The 18241-nt window shown below is 34.4% G+C and overlaps 1 protein-coding gene across 4 annotated transcripts in view; it reads right to left on the reverse strand.

Moving 5' to 3' along the window:
* Positions 1-18241, reverse strand: part of Ptpn4 (protein tyrosine phosphatase non-receptor type 4) — a 181110-nt gene that overhangs the window by 29815 nt on the left and 133054 nt on the right. For all 4 annotated transcript variants that reach the window (XM_063258934.1, XM_063258935.1, XM_063258932.1 and 1 more), the window contains 7 exons: positions 15597-15756; positions 12181-12264; positions 12032-12088; positions 6359-6515; positions 3000-3166; positions 1588-1678; positions 1359-1420 (listed from right to left, as the gene is read on the reverse strand). In XM_063258934.1, coding sequence (XP_063115004.1) covers positions 1359-1420; positions 1588-1678; positions 3000-3166; positions 6359-6515; positions 12032-12088; positions 12181-12264; positions 15597-15756 — 778 coding nt within the window. The remainder of the gene's footprint in view (positions 1-1358; positions 1421-1587; positions 1679-2999; positions 3167-6358; positions 6516-12031; positions 12089-12180; positions 12265-15596; positions 15757-18241) is intronic.

The following is an 18241-nucleotide window of genomic DNA, read 5'->3' on the forward strand; positions in this document are numbered from 1 at the left end:
TATTTGTATATTTATTTATTTGAGACAAGGTCTCACTATGTATTCCAGGTTGGCCTTGAACTCATGGTGATCCTCATACCTCAGCCTCCCAAGTGCTGGGATTCCAGGAGTATGCCACCACACCTGGCAATAAAGTGATGTATTTGGGCTCAAAAAGTACTTTACAGAATAACGTTTAGATGAAACAAAACTGGCCATTTGTTGTTAGCTCTTGAAGCTAGATAATATATATGAAGGATTCTTTGTTACTTAAATTTAAAATATCATTTACTATTCTTAAATTTAAAATATCATTTATATTTCATTTTCTTTGAACTGTTTTTCAATGTCCCTATCCATTACTAGTTCTAAATCATTTATAGAGCTCATTGTACAAGGACTCTTTTCTAATATTTGTAATAGTCTATCATTGGACTTCCGTATTTTCAAATCATATGAAAAATTTAAAACTTTATATTAACAAATTCATCAACTGTTTCTTTTTAGTGTAGACATGTACTAAGCTTAGAAAGACCTTCCTCCTTTTGAAATATTAACCAATTTTTCACAGATTTCTTCCAAGTATTTTCACATTTCATTTTTTCTTTTTTTGAGACAGGGTCTTGCTTAGTAGTTCAGACTGGCCTTCAGCTCACTACGTAGCTCATGCTGGCCTTAAATTCATGGCAATCCTCCTGTCTTAGCCTCCCAACTGCTAGGATTACAGGTATGCACCACAATTTCATTTTTATATTTGTATTTTGACATGTTTTGAATATAGCTATCTAGAACATGTGAAATATTTGTAGATGAACACATTTAAAAATTTTTACATTACAAAGTTAAAAAACAAAACAAAACAGTGAACCATTCTCCCTACTCCCTTGTTTGGTGGTGGCAGTAGGCTTCTCCTTACAATAGTAAAACATACATAATTGACTAGGCCCATTTACTACCTAGCCTATTTTACCTCCAGTGATTTAAAAGACCACCTCTGCCATACACAAAGTTTTAATATTCAGTTTAGTCTCAGTTGTAATATCCTGGACTGGAATATTCTATTATACTGTGCTACCTGTATGTTATATAGTAATACCAAACAAGTTTATTTAACATTCCTTTTGTAATGTTTTTTTAATATCTGGAAATTTAAATTTTCTATTAAGCTTAGACTTTCAAAAAAAGGCACTAATCTCAAATTTTATTATTTCTTTTGAGTCAAGGTTTCACTATGCACTTCACTCTGGCCTTGAACTCCCAGCAATCTTCCTGCCTCAACCTTTGGTACGGCACCACATCCGGCAATCTCAGAATTTATAGTGGCCGTTTCTTTCAAGTAACAAAACATAATACAAAAACAAAAACAAAAAACTACTTACATTTATATAGTTTGCATTGATGTAGTCTTCATTACCTTTTAAAATGACCCGTGTAGCATCATCTGAAAAAAATTCAAAGACATAATGAGGTGTTTTTTTTCTTTGATGCTAGGGATTGATCCAAGGTTTTGAATATGGTAAGCACACATTTTACTATCCCCAGCCTAGAATCAACATTTTAATACACTTTTGTTAAAAAAATTAAATTTAAGAGATGACAAATACTTACAAGGCGAAATATCTCTGTATCTATTTTTGGAAATATTCTGAGGTAATTTGGCACAAGACATCGTCATTCCAGGTTTTTTCCGATATAGTTGCTTTAAAAAAAAGGTATCAATTGAATAAGCTATCAAAATTTTGTTTTGTTTTTCACACTTATTTGTATACTAAAAGAAAACAGGATTTTTCCTTTGACTACTTCCACTACAGGATGATGCACTAATAATACATAGAGTACTGAAACAGAACTGCAACCCTGAGTTCTGCAGTCTTTCATGTGAATTATATACTTTGAAAAATGATAAAACAAGTACGAACAATTTTGCTTACACCAGAAATACTCACAGTTTTGAAAAATATGAGCTAAGAACTTTTTAGAAGAAAAACTTGACATGTGCCTTAAAATGTTTATAATCGCAATCGTTCTATCAATAACATAAACTTGAGAGCAATAATATTAATGACAACCACTTTGAAAAGTACACTAAAAACTTCTAGTTTTATTAAACAAAACAAGTTCACATATTCCAAATACAGAAGTTCAAACCTATGGTATGCTCACTAATCAAAATACCAAATACTAATCAAAATAGCTCTAACGCTCTTGAGAAGCATTCCTGTTTATCTATCTGTCCTTACTTTTTCCTTTCTTTTCCAGTACTGGGGATTGAATCTGGGATCTCTGCACTGAGCTGTATACCCAGCCCTTTTTAATTTTGACACAGGATCTTGCTAAGTCAGTAAGATGCCCAGGCTGGGGAAACTTATAATCCTCCTGCTTCAGCCTCCCAAGAGTGCTAAGATTAGAGGATGCACTATCATACTGGGCTACATTCTATTCTTCTGATACAGTGATCTGAGAATTTTCAAGGGTACACTGACAAAAATTAGAGAAAGATTGAATCTAACAGGATATATACTTCGAATACAAAAGTTGCTTTACTTTAACTCAAGAGTTTCAGGCTATCCTAGTGTGCTATCTTTCACAAAAACAGCTACTCAATTACAGAAAAAAATGTACTTTGAAAAAAATATATAAAGTTTCATTTCCACCCAAAAAAGGACATCTATTTATACAACTAGGTCCAGTGGTTTAGCTCAGTGGCGTAAGTGCCTGCCTGGCAATCCCAATGTTGTAAATTCAATCCCTGGTACTAAAAATACAATACAATACAATACAATACAATACAATACAATACAATACAATACAAATGAGGCAGAGACCATTTATACAACTATAACTAGTATTATGGGAGTAATTTAAACAACTTTGGATTTTGGAACTCTTTATGCCAAATATTTCTCAGGATACCATTTTAGTTTATAAATCATAATGGGTAGTAGATTAGACACTTAAAGAAGCCATGAAGGTAACTAGAAAATATGGGAAAATATTTTCTATACAATGTTATTACTTACATCAAACTGGGCCAGAACTGTTCCAGTAATAAGCCCCTCAGCTAGCTGGGTCATCGATTCCCGCAAGGAATGATCATCTTGATGGACACTATCTAGTGGGGCTTTCTCAGGAATGTACTGGAAATCTGGCTCATTTTCTAGCTTTTCTTCTACTACATCATATACAGCTAAACAAACAAAAAAGACATAAACTTTAATGGAATTTATAAGAACTTAAGAGATATGTTTTCTAGTTTATGTGAGTAAAATGATTCATTTCTGAGTAATTATAGCAGATATGAGTTTGGTACCACTCTGTAAGGATCCAGAGTGGCTGTGAGGTTGAAGTGTTTTGATATACCTGTGGGAGAATAGAAGCATTCTTGGTCATATGCCTAAAATGTCTGTAACTTGAAATGACATTTTAGAAGCATCACTGATTAGACTTGCCTTTAATTTGTGGGACAAAGTACAAATAGTAACGCATACTACCCATCTAAATATAAGTTACAAATAAAATGAATACAGTGCCAAAAAATATGCTCTTTTTCTTTCTATAAAACAAGCTAGGAGGCCATTTTTCAGACGAGAGTTCAAGGCCAAAATTCATGGTTACAAGGCACATGACCATAAACTTCAGGCCTACAGTCTACCCTACTTGTTTTCCTCTTATCAACTCTATTCGTTAGAGTTGATATATATGGACAACCTAACTCACAGGTAAGCTTCTTCCACTCTCCTCTTCTGCCAACTACTGCCTCTGAGTCATCTTGCTGGCCTACAAACATACCATGCTATCCACCTTTGGAAAAAGTGGGCCAGTGGAAAATGTCTCTGAAGGCCTTAGAATTAGCCTTAGAGTTGTTAGAGCAGAGAACTAAGGGTAAAAAAAAGTGCTTTAAAAAAGAGGAGAGGTTACAGGTGACCGTTTGGCATTTCTATTTGGTCCTGCAAAATCTGACTCTGTTAGAAGAGGCACGACTGAACAAAATGCATAGCAGGGCTTTCTAAAGTATGGAGCCATGGTAGAAGACTCTTTTACCCTTGTCTAAAGGTTTGGTTGCTCCTCAGACATACATGAATTTTTGAGAAAAATTAAATACTGGAATAAAGAAAAAAAGACAAAAAAAGTATTTTTTTGTTTATCTTTTGCCTAAAAAGAAATGAAAACAGGATAAAAGATCAGAAAAGTAAAAGTATATTCTTGGCAAATACAATTTTAAATTTTGATTACAGGTTGTTTTAAGTAAAAACAGGTATGGCAGACCCATACTGAAAATGAATAGAGGGCCTGGTCCATATTTTAACAATAAAACAATGTTAGAAAGATTTTTACAGGGTATATAGCTCAGTGGTAGAGCTCTTGCCTAGCATATAGGAGGCCCTGAGTTTGATCCTTAGCACTTTTAATAGAAAAAGCATATTCTGCCAGAAGCAGGCTCATGGCAGGTTCTCCTAATTCAAAGCATAAATGAGGCACTGTGAAACTGCATAAAGACTATGCCTTTGCCCTCACATAGACTTGTTCATATTCTGGATCCAAATCAGTAATGAATCTGTCATCAGATAACTGAACGCATGTGCCCAAGTGTCTTAAACTCAGATGACGAGAATTGATCTATTATACTGTCTGGTATAAAGATTAAATGAGAACATACAAAAGGGACTAAGAATATAGAGAGCTTTTAAGTCACTATTAACTATTGTTATTGATATTTTTAAGGTCTCTAGTGCCTATTATGAAGAGAAAACAGGATAAGTAAATGTTTTTCTTGGTATAAAATTCAAGAAGCTTTATGTGATAGAAAAATGCCTAGCAATGAGTGAATCATCTCAGTATCAAGTTCCTTGAAAACTCAAAATAGAATGTTCTGGAGAAGAACTATTAATCTTCCTAGAAAGTCAATTATAGGCCATCATGGGAGAAAAACATAAAAGCTGATAAAAATGAAAATGTCAGTTCTTAATCAAGAGATAAAAAAATTTATCTTTGGTGGTACTGGGGATTGAATCCAGAGATGCTTTATTACAGAGCTACATTTCCAATATTCTTTTTTTTTAGTCTTTTTCCTTTTTATTGGTACCAGGAATCGAATTCACGACTGCCTGCTTGCAAGGCAGGCGCTTATGCCGCTGAGCTAAATCCCCAGCCGCACATTTCCAATATTCTTTACCTTTAAAAAATTTTAAAACACAGGGTCACAAGTAGATAGAATTATAAACATGTACCACTGTGCCCAATTTTTGTTTGTTTTTAATTAAAATGAGTTTTTTTTTCAAAATTCTGCAGCATTTGGCATGATGGACAAATGTAATTCTAATTACATTTTACTTCTTTGTGGTACATACTTTAGAAAAAACTATACAACTATGTACTCTGCTGGCATATTGGATTTTTTTCTTAAAGGAAACTGATAAAATGTTAAGGGATTTTGAAAACAACCAACAATGTCCTCTGAACACTTTAGAGAAAGTGTTGAAGACTTTAGAGAAAATGGGGAGTGTTTCTAGTAAATCAGCTATTGTTCAAAACTGAAGAATGATTAATATACACAGAGCACAAAGTGATAGAACTATGAAGAATGTGAGTGAAGGAAAACATACTTTCAGTTCAATTTCATAGTTTAAGCTATCCAAAGGTAGAATGCATTGCTTCAAGAGCTACTGAATGTTTCAGTAGGATGCTTTTGATGTTGCTGTAGAAGAAATTAATCCAACTGACAAAGGAATTAGAGCATATGATATTTAATGTTTCTCCAAACCTAGAGCTCCATGATTAGCAGTTAACAAGTCATGTGTTTGAATCAGGAGATGACATGATCAGGTAGGTAGACATTACCTACTGAAAATATAAACATTTTTAAAAAAAAAATTTTAACTTTAGATTTTTAAGATTATTTAGAAGTGAAACAAAATTCAAAATTTGTTCATTCACCCATTAAGTATTTATTAAATACTTAATACTACTATTTGGAAAAGAGGGAGGCCACTTTAGCTATGGCAGAATAAGCAGAGAAAGCATTTCTGAGAATAGCACTGTAACAGAGACCTAAATAAAATAAAATAAGGACATAAGCCATAGAAAAACGAAGAAGAGTTTGTTGGGCAGAGGGAACAATGAGTGTAAAGACCCTAAAGTAGATCAGATTGGAATATTTAAGGAACAATAAGGAAACCAGTGTACAAGAGAAGAGAATGAATAAAGATGAGTGGGAGATAATGGTGTCAAAAATTTGGATTCGTTACCAAGTGTAGATGGCAGGTACTATCATTCGGCAAAATACTGACATGACATGTTTGACAAAGCCCACTCTGGCTCTGCACCCAGCGAAATACAGTACTGTATATGACAAATACAGAGTGCTACATAAAGAACTTACCATTAGGTCGGACTAGAAGCACAAGTTCCCCAGAATGTCTCTCACAGCTAGCTTTGATAAAAAGGACAACCTGATCATGGGTATGTTCTGCAATGTCCCAACCATTGATCAGTACAACTTGGTCCCCTTCATTCAATCGAGGGACACAGAGGTCAGCCTGTAATGGAATGCAGATAATGTTTCACACTTTCATGAGGCTTTCTAAGAGTAAAGGTCAGAACTTTATTTTTTTATACTCTACAGCAGAACTTTTAACTACAGATAGAAAAGCATTTATTCACCTATTTAGAAATGTAAAAATCTAGTTTTTTCCTTCATTCAACAACTTCCTGATGATGTATTATGTATCTAGAGACCCAAGTAACACTGATGATTTCAAGAGGTATACATATGGGCAGCCCTAAATTTGTACCATCTACATATGTACAAATTTCAGGTACCATGGCTTAAGTAGCACAAGTCTCAACAACAGTCCAAATTTTAATTACCATGAAAATAAACTGTTTATCACTGCATGACGTACAAATTTTGACATGTTTTCCTGAAAATATGGCCTTGCCTGAAAATAATCAGTCTTGAAAACCAGAAATCAAAAATGCCAGCCTTAATCAGCTTATCCTTATCTGCCTTACCTGGCAAAATAAGCAGGAAACATAAAGAAAGTAGCCACTGAATAAGAGAACATGGAAAAGAAACAAGCATGACTAAGTGGAGTTAAGAGAAGAAATGCTTGACCATGGGAAGGTTGACAGTACTGATGTCTGAGAGACTCAAGATAAGCAAACACTAGGAGTTGCTTTTATACCACACAAAAGTTCAAGAAGTAGGTCTAAATGTACAAAGGATCATGCTAAATTTGTCAAGGCAAAGAAAGATATCCATTCTGTACTGTAAGTTTTATGAAAAGGAGGCAAACACCATTCAAACTACTGGTGACAAATTTTCAAGAAATTAAACATTACTTCTCAGTGTTCCTGATGTTCTGAATTACAGGATAGTAAATACCAGTTTTAGTATATTTTATTTCTTTACTTTTTTATAGAGATTTTAATGACTAGACAAAAATTTAAAATTATGAGAAGTATAATTTTTCCAATTGATAAGATCACTGCACATTTTCTCTTGGATGGTCATATATATGGTCTTACATTACTGTATAAAATGAGGACTGTCTATACTGACTCAAAACCAATAACTATAGCAAAAAAGAATAATAGGGATAGATATATGGGCAGTGTGGTTCGGGAAAACAGCAATGACACATGAGACTCACGTACAAAGATGACAGGCCTGACAGAGAAAGAAATGATGGGGCAGGAACTTCTAAGAAAGAGAATGTCCTATGACAAAGGTGTGAAGAAATAAAAGCACAACTACTCAAATTTGCTATAAATACTGATTTCACCATGCAGATCGGGAAGAGAATCAGCCAGAAGACAAACTACACCTTCCTACAATCCAGCTGTTGTGTGGGCTGGGAAACCAGAAGAGTATCCCCAACCCCTATCCACCACTGTGGTAAGCAACTGGTTGACTCGGAGGACTCAGGATGAGATGATGGCAACTGAGGTGAAAGGAATAGCTTGATGTCTGTGTTGTTTGGTTGACTTTGCAGGCCTGGGGCTGGTGGTCTGGGCATCTACTTGGAGGATGGCAGTGTGTACTGAGGCAACTGTGAGGGATTTCCCCTTGCTTGTTTTTTGAAATCGAATGTTTTGTTTTGTTTTCCTGTTTTGTTTTATTATTGTGTCTAATAACCTGAGTAACTATTTTGAAGATAACGTGTAGTTTCACAACCATTGTTAAATTTCTATTGTCTTGTTTTGAAAATATGAATACATACATACATACTGACTGACTGACTCCATAAATTCAAAGTAATTAGTAGAAAAAAGCATTGGTTTAAAAGCCAAGTTGTTCCTCTGCAGCCTATGAAAATGTGTGATCTTAGATACGTGAAACTCTAAAAATGGAAGAGATATTTGTCCTGATTAGTTTACAGAGTTGTGAAAATAAAACCGAAATAATTCCATTCAAGGCTTTAAAATCTGGAATATTATAATTTAAGGTTATGCCCATTCTCTCTTTTTTTCTTTTTTCTTTTTCTTTTCTTTGCTTTTTTTTTTTGGTACTGGGGATTGAATTCATGACCTTGCGCTTGCAAGGCAGGCGCTTATGCCACTGGGCTAAATCCCCGGCCTGTCCATTATCATCAGTTGCTTCTTCTCTACTTCTGTAGTGGGTAGATGACAGATACTAATAAAATTCCCTCTACCCATGAGCAATGTGGCACTTCTGTACACAAATTCAATTCCAAGTTTTTATAAATGTCTGGGATACCAGAAGGGAAATAGAGTGGGAACTAATAGGAGAAATGTAATAAGGCTATAGCAGAAAGAGGCCTCATGTTACTTTATGAATACTATAGTTGGTAGAAAAGAGGAGGTGGTCTGTGTGTTAGAGAGGGCATCTATGAGTTTCTCTTATTGTACCCATTACCAGTAAAAGAAACTCTTTTATACTTAAGCTGCCTTTTATTAGAACTTCATTCTTATCTAGAAAGTCTAGAGTAATTACAGATGAATTTTGTTGAAGCAATAGTATTTAGCTAAAAGATTATCTGAAAGAAAAACATGATTTTAATTGAATTATTCATTTCAAATATCCACTATAAATAAGATATTAAAATACTTAAAAACTCATTTCCTTCAATCACATAAAAAATGTGATTTCTAATTAAAGACTGTGATAACCTCTAAATTAATAAAATAATAAAAAATGATAAAGCCTTACTGTTTTGTTAGCCAATGTATGGAACATAGTTCTATGTGGCAGAAGAGAAAAATTATCAAAATTTGTATAGCTGAAAAAGAGAATTTATGCACGGGCTAGGGATTTAGCTCAATGGTGTAAGTGCCTGGCAATTGCAAGGTTGTGAATTAGATTACCAGTACAAAAAAAAAAAAAAAAAAAAAAAAAAAAGAAAGAGAGAGAGAGAGAAAACTTCTGAGTATATTTACAGAACGTTCCCTGAATATCTATGACCTAATTGAAAAATATCGCTTCCTAATTGAAAACATTCACTGCTCAGAAAGATCAAGTATTGCTTTTGTGTTATTCACTTACTGTTACCATTTTCACACAAATAAAAAAAGTATTATCTTTTCTAATTATAAAAGCAACACATACACGCTGATTGTCATAACTCAGACAAAAGAGGAACACAGAAGGTAAAAAATATCAATACAATAATTTCATTATCCAGAAGAAACACTGTTAACACTTTTAATATACTCACATCCTTATACGTACACAATTTTAAAGTTTTAAAAAACTGTGCCATGTTATGCATGTAGACTACAAAATTTGTTTTCAAATAATACCACTTTATGAGCATATTTCCATATTTGTGTAGAACTACAAAATTATCTCAAAGCAAGGCATAATTTTTTCACCAATTCTGATGGTGCACAATTTGATTTTATTCAATTTTACACTATAATGAACACTGTTGTATAAGTACTATGGTTTTCTAGTTCAAATACTTTTCATTAGAATCAATTCCTAAAAGTGGAGTTACCTGCTAAAAAGATAATTGATTTTAAGGATTTTAAATGTTTATTTTTAGAAAAGTTATGGCAGTTGAGAGAGATGACTATGTCTACGAGGTCATTAGAAAACCATTTGTATTCCTTCAGATTATTACTTTTTCTGGTATTGGGTATATTAAGAGAAACTCATAGCTGCCCTCTCTAACACACTAGACGCAACTTTATCTGTATCTTTTTGTGGTTACCTCCATCTACAAGTAACATTATCCTTTCTTCTCTATATTAAACATTATGAATGTTCTACATGACAGATTATTTTGCAAATGTTTATTTACTTCACCTACAGTCCCAAACCCATACATGTTTCCCATTCAATAAATAATTTTAGGTTGTCTCTTCCATCTTCACCATCTTCCTTCACATGCACATTATGATTCCAGGAATTATTTTACATATAATTCTTGGTCCCCAACTCTAAAGAATCATTAAGTTTTTTCAAACAAGGACATTTGATTCAAGCTGAATCTATTAAGGGTTTACATTTTATGACATCTGCAATTATTTATTTGGTGATGGGGGACATTTACAATTTAGACTGAGAGATTTTGTCACTCTGATTACAGAGATGATAACATAAATATCTAAAAGTTATTAGTAGTTGTCATGGTTTATGTAGGTGGTCCCCAGGCCTTATGCATTTACATTATGCATCTGTGATTGGTTCACTGCATAGTGCTTGGATTGATGGTGTCAGTGCTACACCCACATAGGGGTGGAGCCAGGATGTGACGTAATGGCAGGAAGAAGGCATGTCTTGCTAGCTGCCATGAACTGCAGCCCTGCCATGCCACTATGCCTTGGAGCTGAGTATGGACTGAAACCTCCAAAAACTGTAAGAAATAAACCTTTCCTTTCCCAACTTTGGGCTTCAGGTATTTTGTCTCAGCGAGTAAAAAGTAACTAAGACAGCAGTCATACTGCTGAGGACTAAGGATTAATGGTGGGTAGTTGTACAATTGAATTTAGTGGAGATTTAAGATAAACAATCTGGTTTTAATGTATGTCTGTGTGGTGGCAGTGCTACAAGGAGTTGGGCTAAAGCTGCTAGTAACCTGAAAGATAAAGCTGATTCAAAGTTCAAATTGGTTTCCACTGAAAGAAAAACTGCATAAAAAGGACAGAGTTGACAAGCAGACAGTCTTAATGATTTTTAAAGTTTCTTTCCGAGATCAGACTGCATTCCTATACCTGGCTTTTGTGTGATACCTATATAACGCTGATAAATTCTGTATTAAGGATTATGATGGGGTTTTCCTGAGTACCTTGTTACTTGAAAACAACAAAGTCCTTAAGAACCAGAATTGAAACCCACATTATCATGATGTCCTTGATCAATCTTCATTGTGATTTTCAAACCATTTATGAAGTTGCTGCAAAGTAACTCAACAAACAGTTGGCATCTTTCTCTCAGACTGCTGGTTCATGACTTTCCAGGACAGACAGATAGTTAAAAGGAGTTTAGAGCCATTTAGGTAAGAAAAATAGAAAAAAAAAAAAACAGATTAGAAAATAACAAATGGAAATCTGAGAGGAGTATTTGCTACATGTAACAGTAATAAAAATGATGTGTCCATAATCAAGACTTGTTCTATGATGAACAGAAAATGCATGACTGTTGAAGCTGAATGATGTATAGCAGGATTTATCACAATAGGTACATGTTTTTCTCTATATATAGCAACCCTGGTAAGTTGCACTCAGTCACAATCTCTTTTCTAAATTTGGAGCAGGCCTCAAACTCACAGCAATTACCCTTCCTTAGCCTTCTGACAGCTGGGATTACAGACATGCAGCAACATGTCCGGCTCACTTTGTTGTTTAAAAGAGGTTGTTTTGGCAGAACCTGTTAATACTTTGGGAGCACTGAAAGTCATAAGTAGCTATTTTAAAAGACAAAACAAATAAAAACTGACTTCCCAACAATTTAAAAGATCCATGCAATAACATTTTATAAACTAAAAAAAAATGATTAAAAATTTTCCCTTACTCAGACTGAAAAAAATGACAAAATCAGTATATGTTCTTGAAAACTGAATCTACTTGTAAGGAGAGAAAAACTCACAGGTGTTCCTGGTGCTACTCGGGACACAATTACAGGCATCTTCTGATCATATCCTCCCTTGATAAAAGAGTAAGTTAAATATTAGTTAAATATTAACAAAATAAGATCTTTTAATGTGAAAACCCAGTATAACATAGATTCCAGCTTACCTTTACATTGAATCCAAATCTTCCATTTTCATCAGGTTTCATTCTGATTAGAACAAGATTATCTTGTGGAATACCACCATTAGGCTTGAAAAGACAAAAATAAATGTAAGTTTCATTTGTAATCTAACATTCAAATATACATGAAAGCATGTTTTCTGTATAGTTGTATTATGTACAATATGTAAAGAATCATAATTCTATTTGAATTAATTCAGGATAATACATTTTTTGACTAACAACTTAGAGAGATACATTTCTCTTGGCATTACTTAGCTATGAACATTGGCAAATCAAAAGCATATGCTGTCTTTACTTCCTCTCATCTTGTTCTATCATTTGGATTTTCATCCTCATCACTCTACTACAACAGTTAATTATACCAGAGACTTTCACATTACTAAATCTAGTGTCCTTCTAGGTTCTCAACTTCCTTATTTGTAGCCTCTGACAAAGTCACTCTGTGACTTTCTTCACACCAGCCAGTTGCCTACTTTTTCTTTTGCCTTTCTGTCTGCAAATTCTTTTTTTTTTTTGGCTTTTTTTCGTTTTTATTGGTACCAGGGATCAAACTCATGACTGCCTGCTTTCAAGGCAGGTGCTTATGCCGCTGAGCTAAATCCCCAGCCCCTGTCTGCAAATTCTTAGTCTCATTTATTTCTCTTTTTTCCATCTTCTTTATGTTTACAAGTTGGAGGTCTTAAGGCTCTAATAAAACCTTTTAATCATCTACATACACTTTCTTGGTGATTTCTGTTTTGTGATTTTTAAATGCAATCTATATACCATCAGCTACTCATAACTAGTTCAGATCTCCCATTTCTGGTCCATCCAATCATACATCCAACTGTCTTCCTCTCCAAACCAACTCCTAGTAGGAATCTCAAACTTAGCATGTCCCAAGTTGAGTTCCTGACACTCTGCTTATACCTGCTCCATTTGCAATGTTTTACATCTCAAAAATTTCCAATTTTGTCCTTCTAGCTGGACAGGATAAAAACACTAAAATTATTTGATTCTTCTCTTATTTTATATCTGATTTACTGGCATATAATGAGAATATGCCAAAAGAGTCATATTTCATTTCTGGTACTGCCATCATACTGGTCTAAATCAGGCTGAGACTACTGTGAAACTTAACAACCAATATGTTTGCTTCTGTCTCACTTTTAGTCTATTTTTAATTCAACATCCAGTATGATCCTATAACCATGAAAGTAACATTATAATATCCATTTGCTTCCTATCTCACCCAGGGTTAAAAAGTAAAATCCTTACAATACAAGGCTTTAGGATCTAGCCTATCTTTTCATTTGTTCTTTTTCTTCTAGCCACACTGTCTGTTGGTGTACCTTGATTATATGCAGCATAATCCTATTGCTATGGTTTTAATGTGTTCCCCAAAGTTCACACGTTTGAAACTGAACCTCAAATCCATAGATTGATAGTATCTCGGAGATATGACCTTTGGGAAAAAAACAGGACTAGACAAGATCTTAGGTGTGGGGACCTACTATAAGTGGCTTTATGAGAAAAAACACCGGAGGCAGGTGTGGTAGTGCATCCCTATAATTCCAGTACTAGGGAGGCTAAAGCAAGAGGATTGCTGTGAGTTCAAGGCCAGCCTAGGCTACACGGTGAGTTTAGGACGAGCCTGAACTACACAGCAAGACCCTGGTTTTAAAACTCCTGAAACCCAAGTTAGCATGCTTGCTGTGCTTTGCCATGTGATGCCATGTCATGGTATAGCAGAAAGGGCCTTTTTGGGAGCTGACACCATGTTATAGGACTTCTCAGCCCCCAGACTCATGAACTAAATAAATGTCTATTTTTTATAAATTACCTAGTCTGTTATTTATTGTTACTATAATAGAAAACATTAAGACACTATCCTTGTACTTGCTATTACCTTAGTTTTCTTGCTCTTTCATAAGACATTTACACAGCAAATCACTAAATTCATTCTTTGTTCACACTATCTAAAAGTGCAATCCTACTGAAATTCTCTAATTCTTGCTTTATTTATACTATGCATTACTGCTATATACTTAAATTATTTACCATTTATGTTCAAAATATAAGTTCTTTAAAGACAGTGACTTCTTTCCTTCATATATTATTTGGTAATATCCCCTGAACCTGTAACAATATGTATGTGGCACATAACAGGTGCCCAGAAGTAATTTTTGAATATAGAAACAAATTAGGTTATAAATTATATAATAGCAGAGACTATATCTTACTTATCTTGTATCTCCATCTCCATCAATCAATGTGTCAGCAGGAGCTCAACAAATATGACTCAATTCAATAAATATGAATGATATACTAGAGTCACTGTAGAGGTAATATTAGAGTTGTTGTTAATTTTTAGGTTCTTATCTTTTTTTGGTATGTCCATGGTAGTGGAGCAGTAAGTGTGGGAGAACAGAATGGTTGCCTTTTGACTTTCAACTTTACATAATGCACGATGCTATGGGTGAAGACGTGAGAAAGCAATGAGTACAGTGGCTGCCAAAGGCAGGCCAATATCTGTTGTGGACCTGTCTCTCTTAGCATCTTATTTCATTTCCTGATGGCTTTTAAAGTTGCCAAAATTACCTGTATTTATTTGTCTTTACATTTCTTCAGGAAATTATCCTTATAATAAACTGACAATCTCACAATTTCTTTAAATTCACCTGAGAAACTAATGAAAACTGATAAACCAGGGTTCTCAACAACTTTCCAGTTTATTGTGGTTTTAAAAGCATACTATCTAAGGCAAAAATAACTAGAACACTTCATAAATTATTTTGTAAAACACAGAGCAAATCATACACTCCAAAAACCTGTATTCAATTTCAAAAGGTTGATGAAAATGATAAAGTCTCTGTACTAAAGAATTCTATAGCAAAATTAGTTGTATTTAATGAATTACCAGTTCTAGCATTTGTTCTGGAACTGAGGTTTGTCTGCAAGATTGAAGTCAACATAAATTTGCTAATAATTTAACTTCTAAAGCTACAGGCATTTTGTAAATGAAGAAGAAAATTCCATAATTGGGTAATTACAGTATAATTCATGACCAAAGAATATGATAAAAAAGAGAAAGTGCTAGTTGGGCATGGTAATGCACATTTATAATTCCAGCTACTCAGGAGGTTGAAGCAGGAGGAAAATAATTTCAAGCACAAAATGGGCAACTGAGCAAACCTCGTCTCAAAATAAAATTTAAACAAAGGACTAAGGATATTGTAACTCAGTGGTAGAGTGCTTGGATAGTATACATTAGGTCCTGGGTTCAATTCTGAACACTGTGAGAGAGCCAGTAAGAGAGAAAGCTGTAATTTAAAACTAAAACATGCTCCAATAAAAAATAAACTGCTTTAGTATTTAAAGCTGAAAGAAAAGTAAGACTATCTGAAGAAGCTACTTACGGTAGACTTTTCAGGGGAAGAGGGAACATCAAATGTTTCATTAGTATGATTTTCTAGATCTTGTTCAGACTGTGAATAATGAATTTGGTTCCAACTGTTTTTCTTAGATTGTTTGGGTGGTAAAGCCGGAGGCTGGCCATCTTCAGGGGTCTCTTGTGATCTAAATAATGAAAAAAGGAAAAAGAAATAAAATTTTTATAAATCATATTCTTAAAATGGTATTTATAATGGGTAGAAGATAGTCTTTTTTTTTTAGAAGATAGTCTTTAAGAATCATATTTGTGTGTACTCCTTTTTAATAAAAAATTTCTTGCCCTTAAAAGCAAATCTAATTTCCTACTTTATCAAATCTCTAAGAAATTATATGACATGCCAGATATAGTTGTATATGCCTATAATCCCAGCATTTGGAGGCTGAGGGAAGAGGATTATCATGAGTTTGGGGTCAACCTAGGCTACATAAGGGAGTTCAAGGCAGCCTGAACTACACATTGAGACCTGCCTCAAAAAAATAAAAAAAATTAAAACAAACAAACGACCATCAACAACTCCCCCCAAAAAAACCCCACAACACCAAACCCAAATGAACAAAAGAACTTATATGATAAAATATACTTCAAAGGTACTCCTATGGAGATACTAATTTGCTATCACGCTATATGTATCTTTTCCCAAAGATTTTTTTCTGAGGTTTTCATAGTGAAGTGACGGGCAGCCTAAAAATAAGGCAGAAAAGAGAAATCAAGGTGAGTAGTGGACTGTTCCAAATGAAATACTGGTATAGTACTATTCACTAGAATTTGTACTATAAGTGCCCTATTCTCTTTAACATGATGCATAAGTAATGAACTCAATAATGTGACAAGGATTAAAAGAATGCTGAGGTGATTGCAGAAGAGGTAAAACTAGATCAAATATTGTAAGATATTTAAGCAAAAATCAACTAATATTAGAGAGTTAAAACAGCAGTTTGTGGTAGCAGGAACTGACACAGCTAAATATTACAGGAGAAATTTCAAGTTAGAAATTGTAGCTTATAACAAGCACAGGATAGAACACTACTTCCATGTTTTTACAAAGGCCAGAAAAGGGAACTAGTGGTTTAATTTAGGTAAGCATTCTTGGAAGTTAAGTTTGGAAGAACAGAGAAGGGTAAAATGGTTCTCGTTAAGAGCACTGACCATCAGTGGAATTATTATCTGTCTCAGATGGTAGAAGGATTACTGTTTCACTATGGAAGAACAGTCAAGAGAGCTAGACGGCTGCTGTGCCATGCCACACAACTGCTGTTCCAGTATTCAAGCATAAGTTTCAACTAATGTCTAATCACTTTCGTTGACTGACAGCAGAGGCCTAATATTCAGGCTGTAATTCTTCAGAAAGCAGAAGTGTAGTAAGACTTTTAAAATAACATGGGATTTAGCTCAGTTATGCAATGCCTGCCTGGCAAGCCTGAGGTCTTGAGTCTGATTCCTAGTACCCAAACAAATAAATAAAACAACAACAAAAAAGAGGTTTTAAAATATGTATCTTCCCCTAGCTTATAAGCAGTGGCCACATGACTTGCTTTGGCTAATGAAATATGGATGAAAGCTGTATATGCCACTTTTGAAAGGACACTTTAGGCAACAGTTTAAGTTTATATCCTTCCTGCCCCTCAACACCCTTGGTCATGAGCTTAGTTCTAGTCCAGAAGTGCTGTTACTCTTGGCCCCAGGATGAAGATAATGTGGAACAGAGTCACAACTGATCCATAATGTATAAGTAAAGAAGAGGTAACTTTTGTTGTTTGCAGGAGTAACTCTTGGACATTCTCCCTTGGTAGAGGATCTATTAGCTTCTTTATAGAGGCTAGCTTATAGAAGCTTGGTAGCCTTGAGGGTCAACAATGAATGGTGTGATCATATAGATATCTAGGGACACTTCTCCCAAGGAAACAGAATCCTAAGCAGTGTTTATGTTCTAAACTGGCATTAAATATAACCACTAAATAATTTTTCAGTATACAATAATACCTTTTCTGCCTAGAAACTTGCATAGATGTATTTCAGGGTGTAAGCATTCTAAATTTTGATGTCTATGAGGACTCCATCAGTGTACAAAACACTTCCTTTTCAGTAATGCTTTCATTGACTGCAGGTGCCAAACGCAGCACAGCAGTTTTGTAATCTGCTATTATCAACTGCCAAGAACCCAAATCTCTAAGGACCAATACGAAGTGCAATTTTTAAAAATGGTGCATGATTAAAAACATTTATTACAATAAAATACATGTCACTAATAGCTCTCAAAAACTCCTGCTCATTGTGATTGTATGTATCCAATCATTCTTCCCTGTTTCTGAAACGTTTCAATTTCTGAAACATTTTAATAACTCTTTTGAATTATGTGCTTTCTGGTGGCCTATATGTCCTATATCTGCATTCTTTTTTTGGTATCAGGAATCAAACTCAGGACCTTGCACTTGCCAGGCAGGCACTTGTGCTTCTGAGGTTATATATATCCCCGGCCCCTCAAAATGTTTTCATGGACATTCTGACTTTGGGGAAGAGTCAGAAGTCACACAATATCAGATCTGGTAAATAAGGTTATGAGGACACAACATAATGTGTTTATAAGCCTGCCCTTCCATTGGATGGGACTTG

This window comes from Cavia porcellus, unplaced genomic scaffold (genome assembly GCF_034190915.1).
Source record: "Cavia porcellus strain 051 isolate PalLab524CR breed Dunkin Hartley unplaced genomic scaffold, mCavPor4.1 scaffold_12, whole genome shotgun sequence".
Lineage (NCBI taxonomy): Eukaryota > Metazoa > Chordata > Mammalia > Rodentia > Caviidae > Cavia > Cavia porcellus.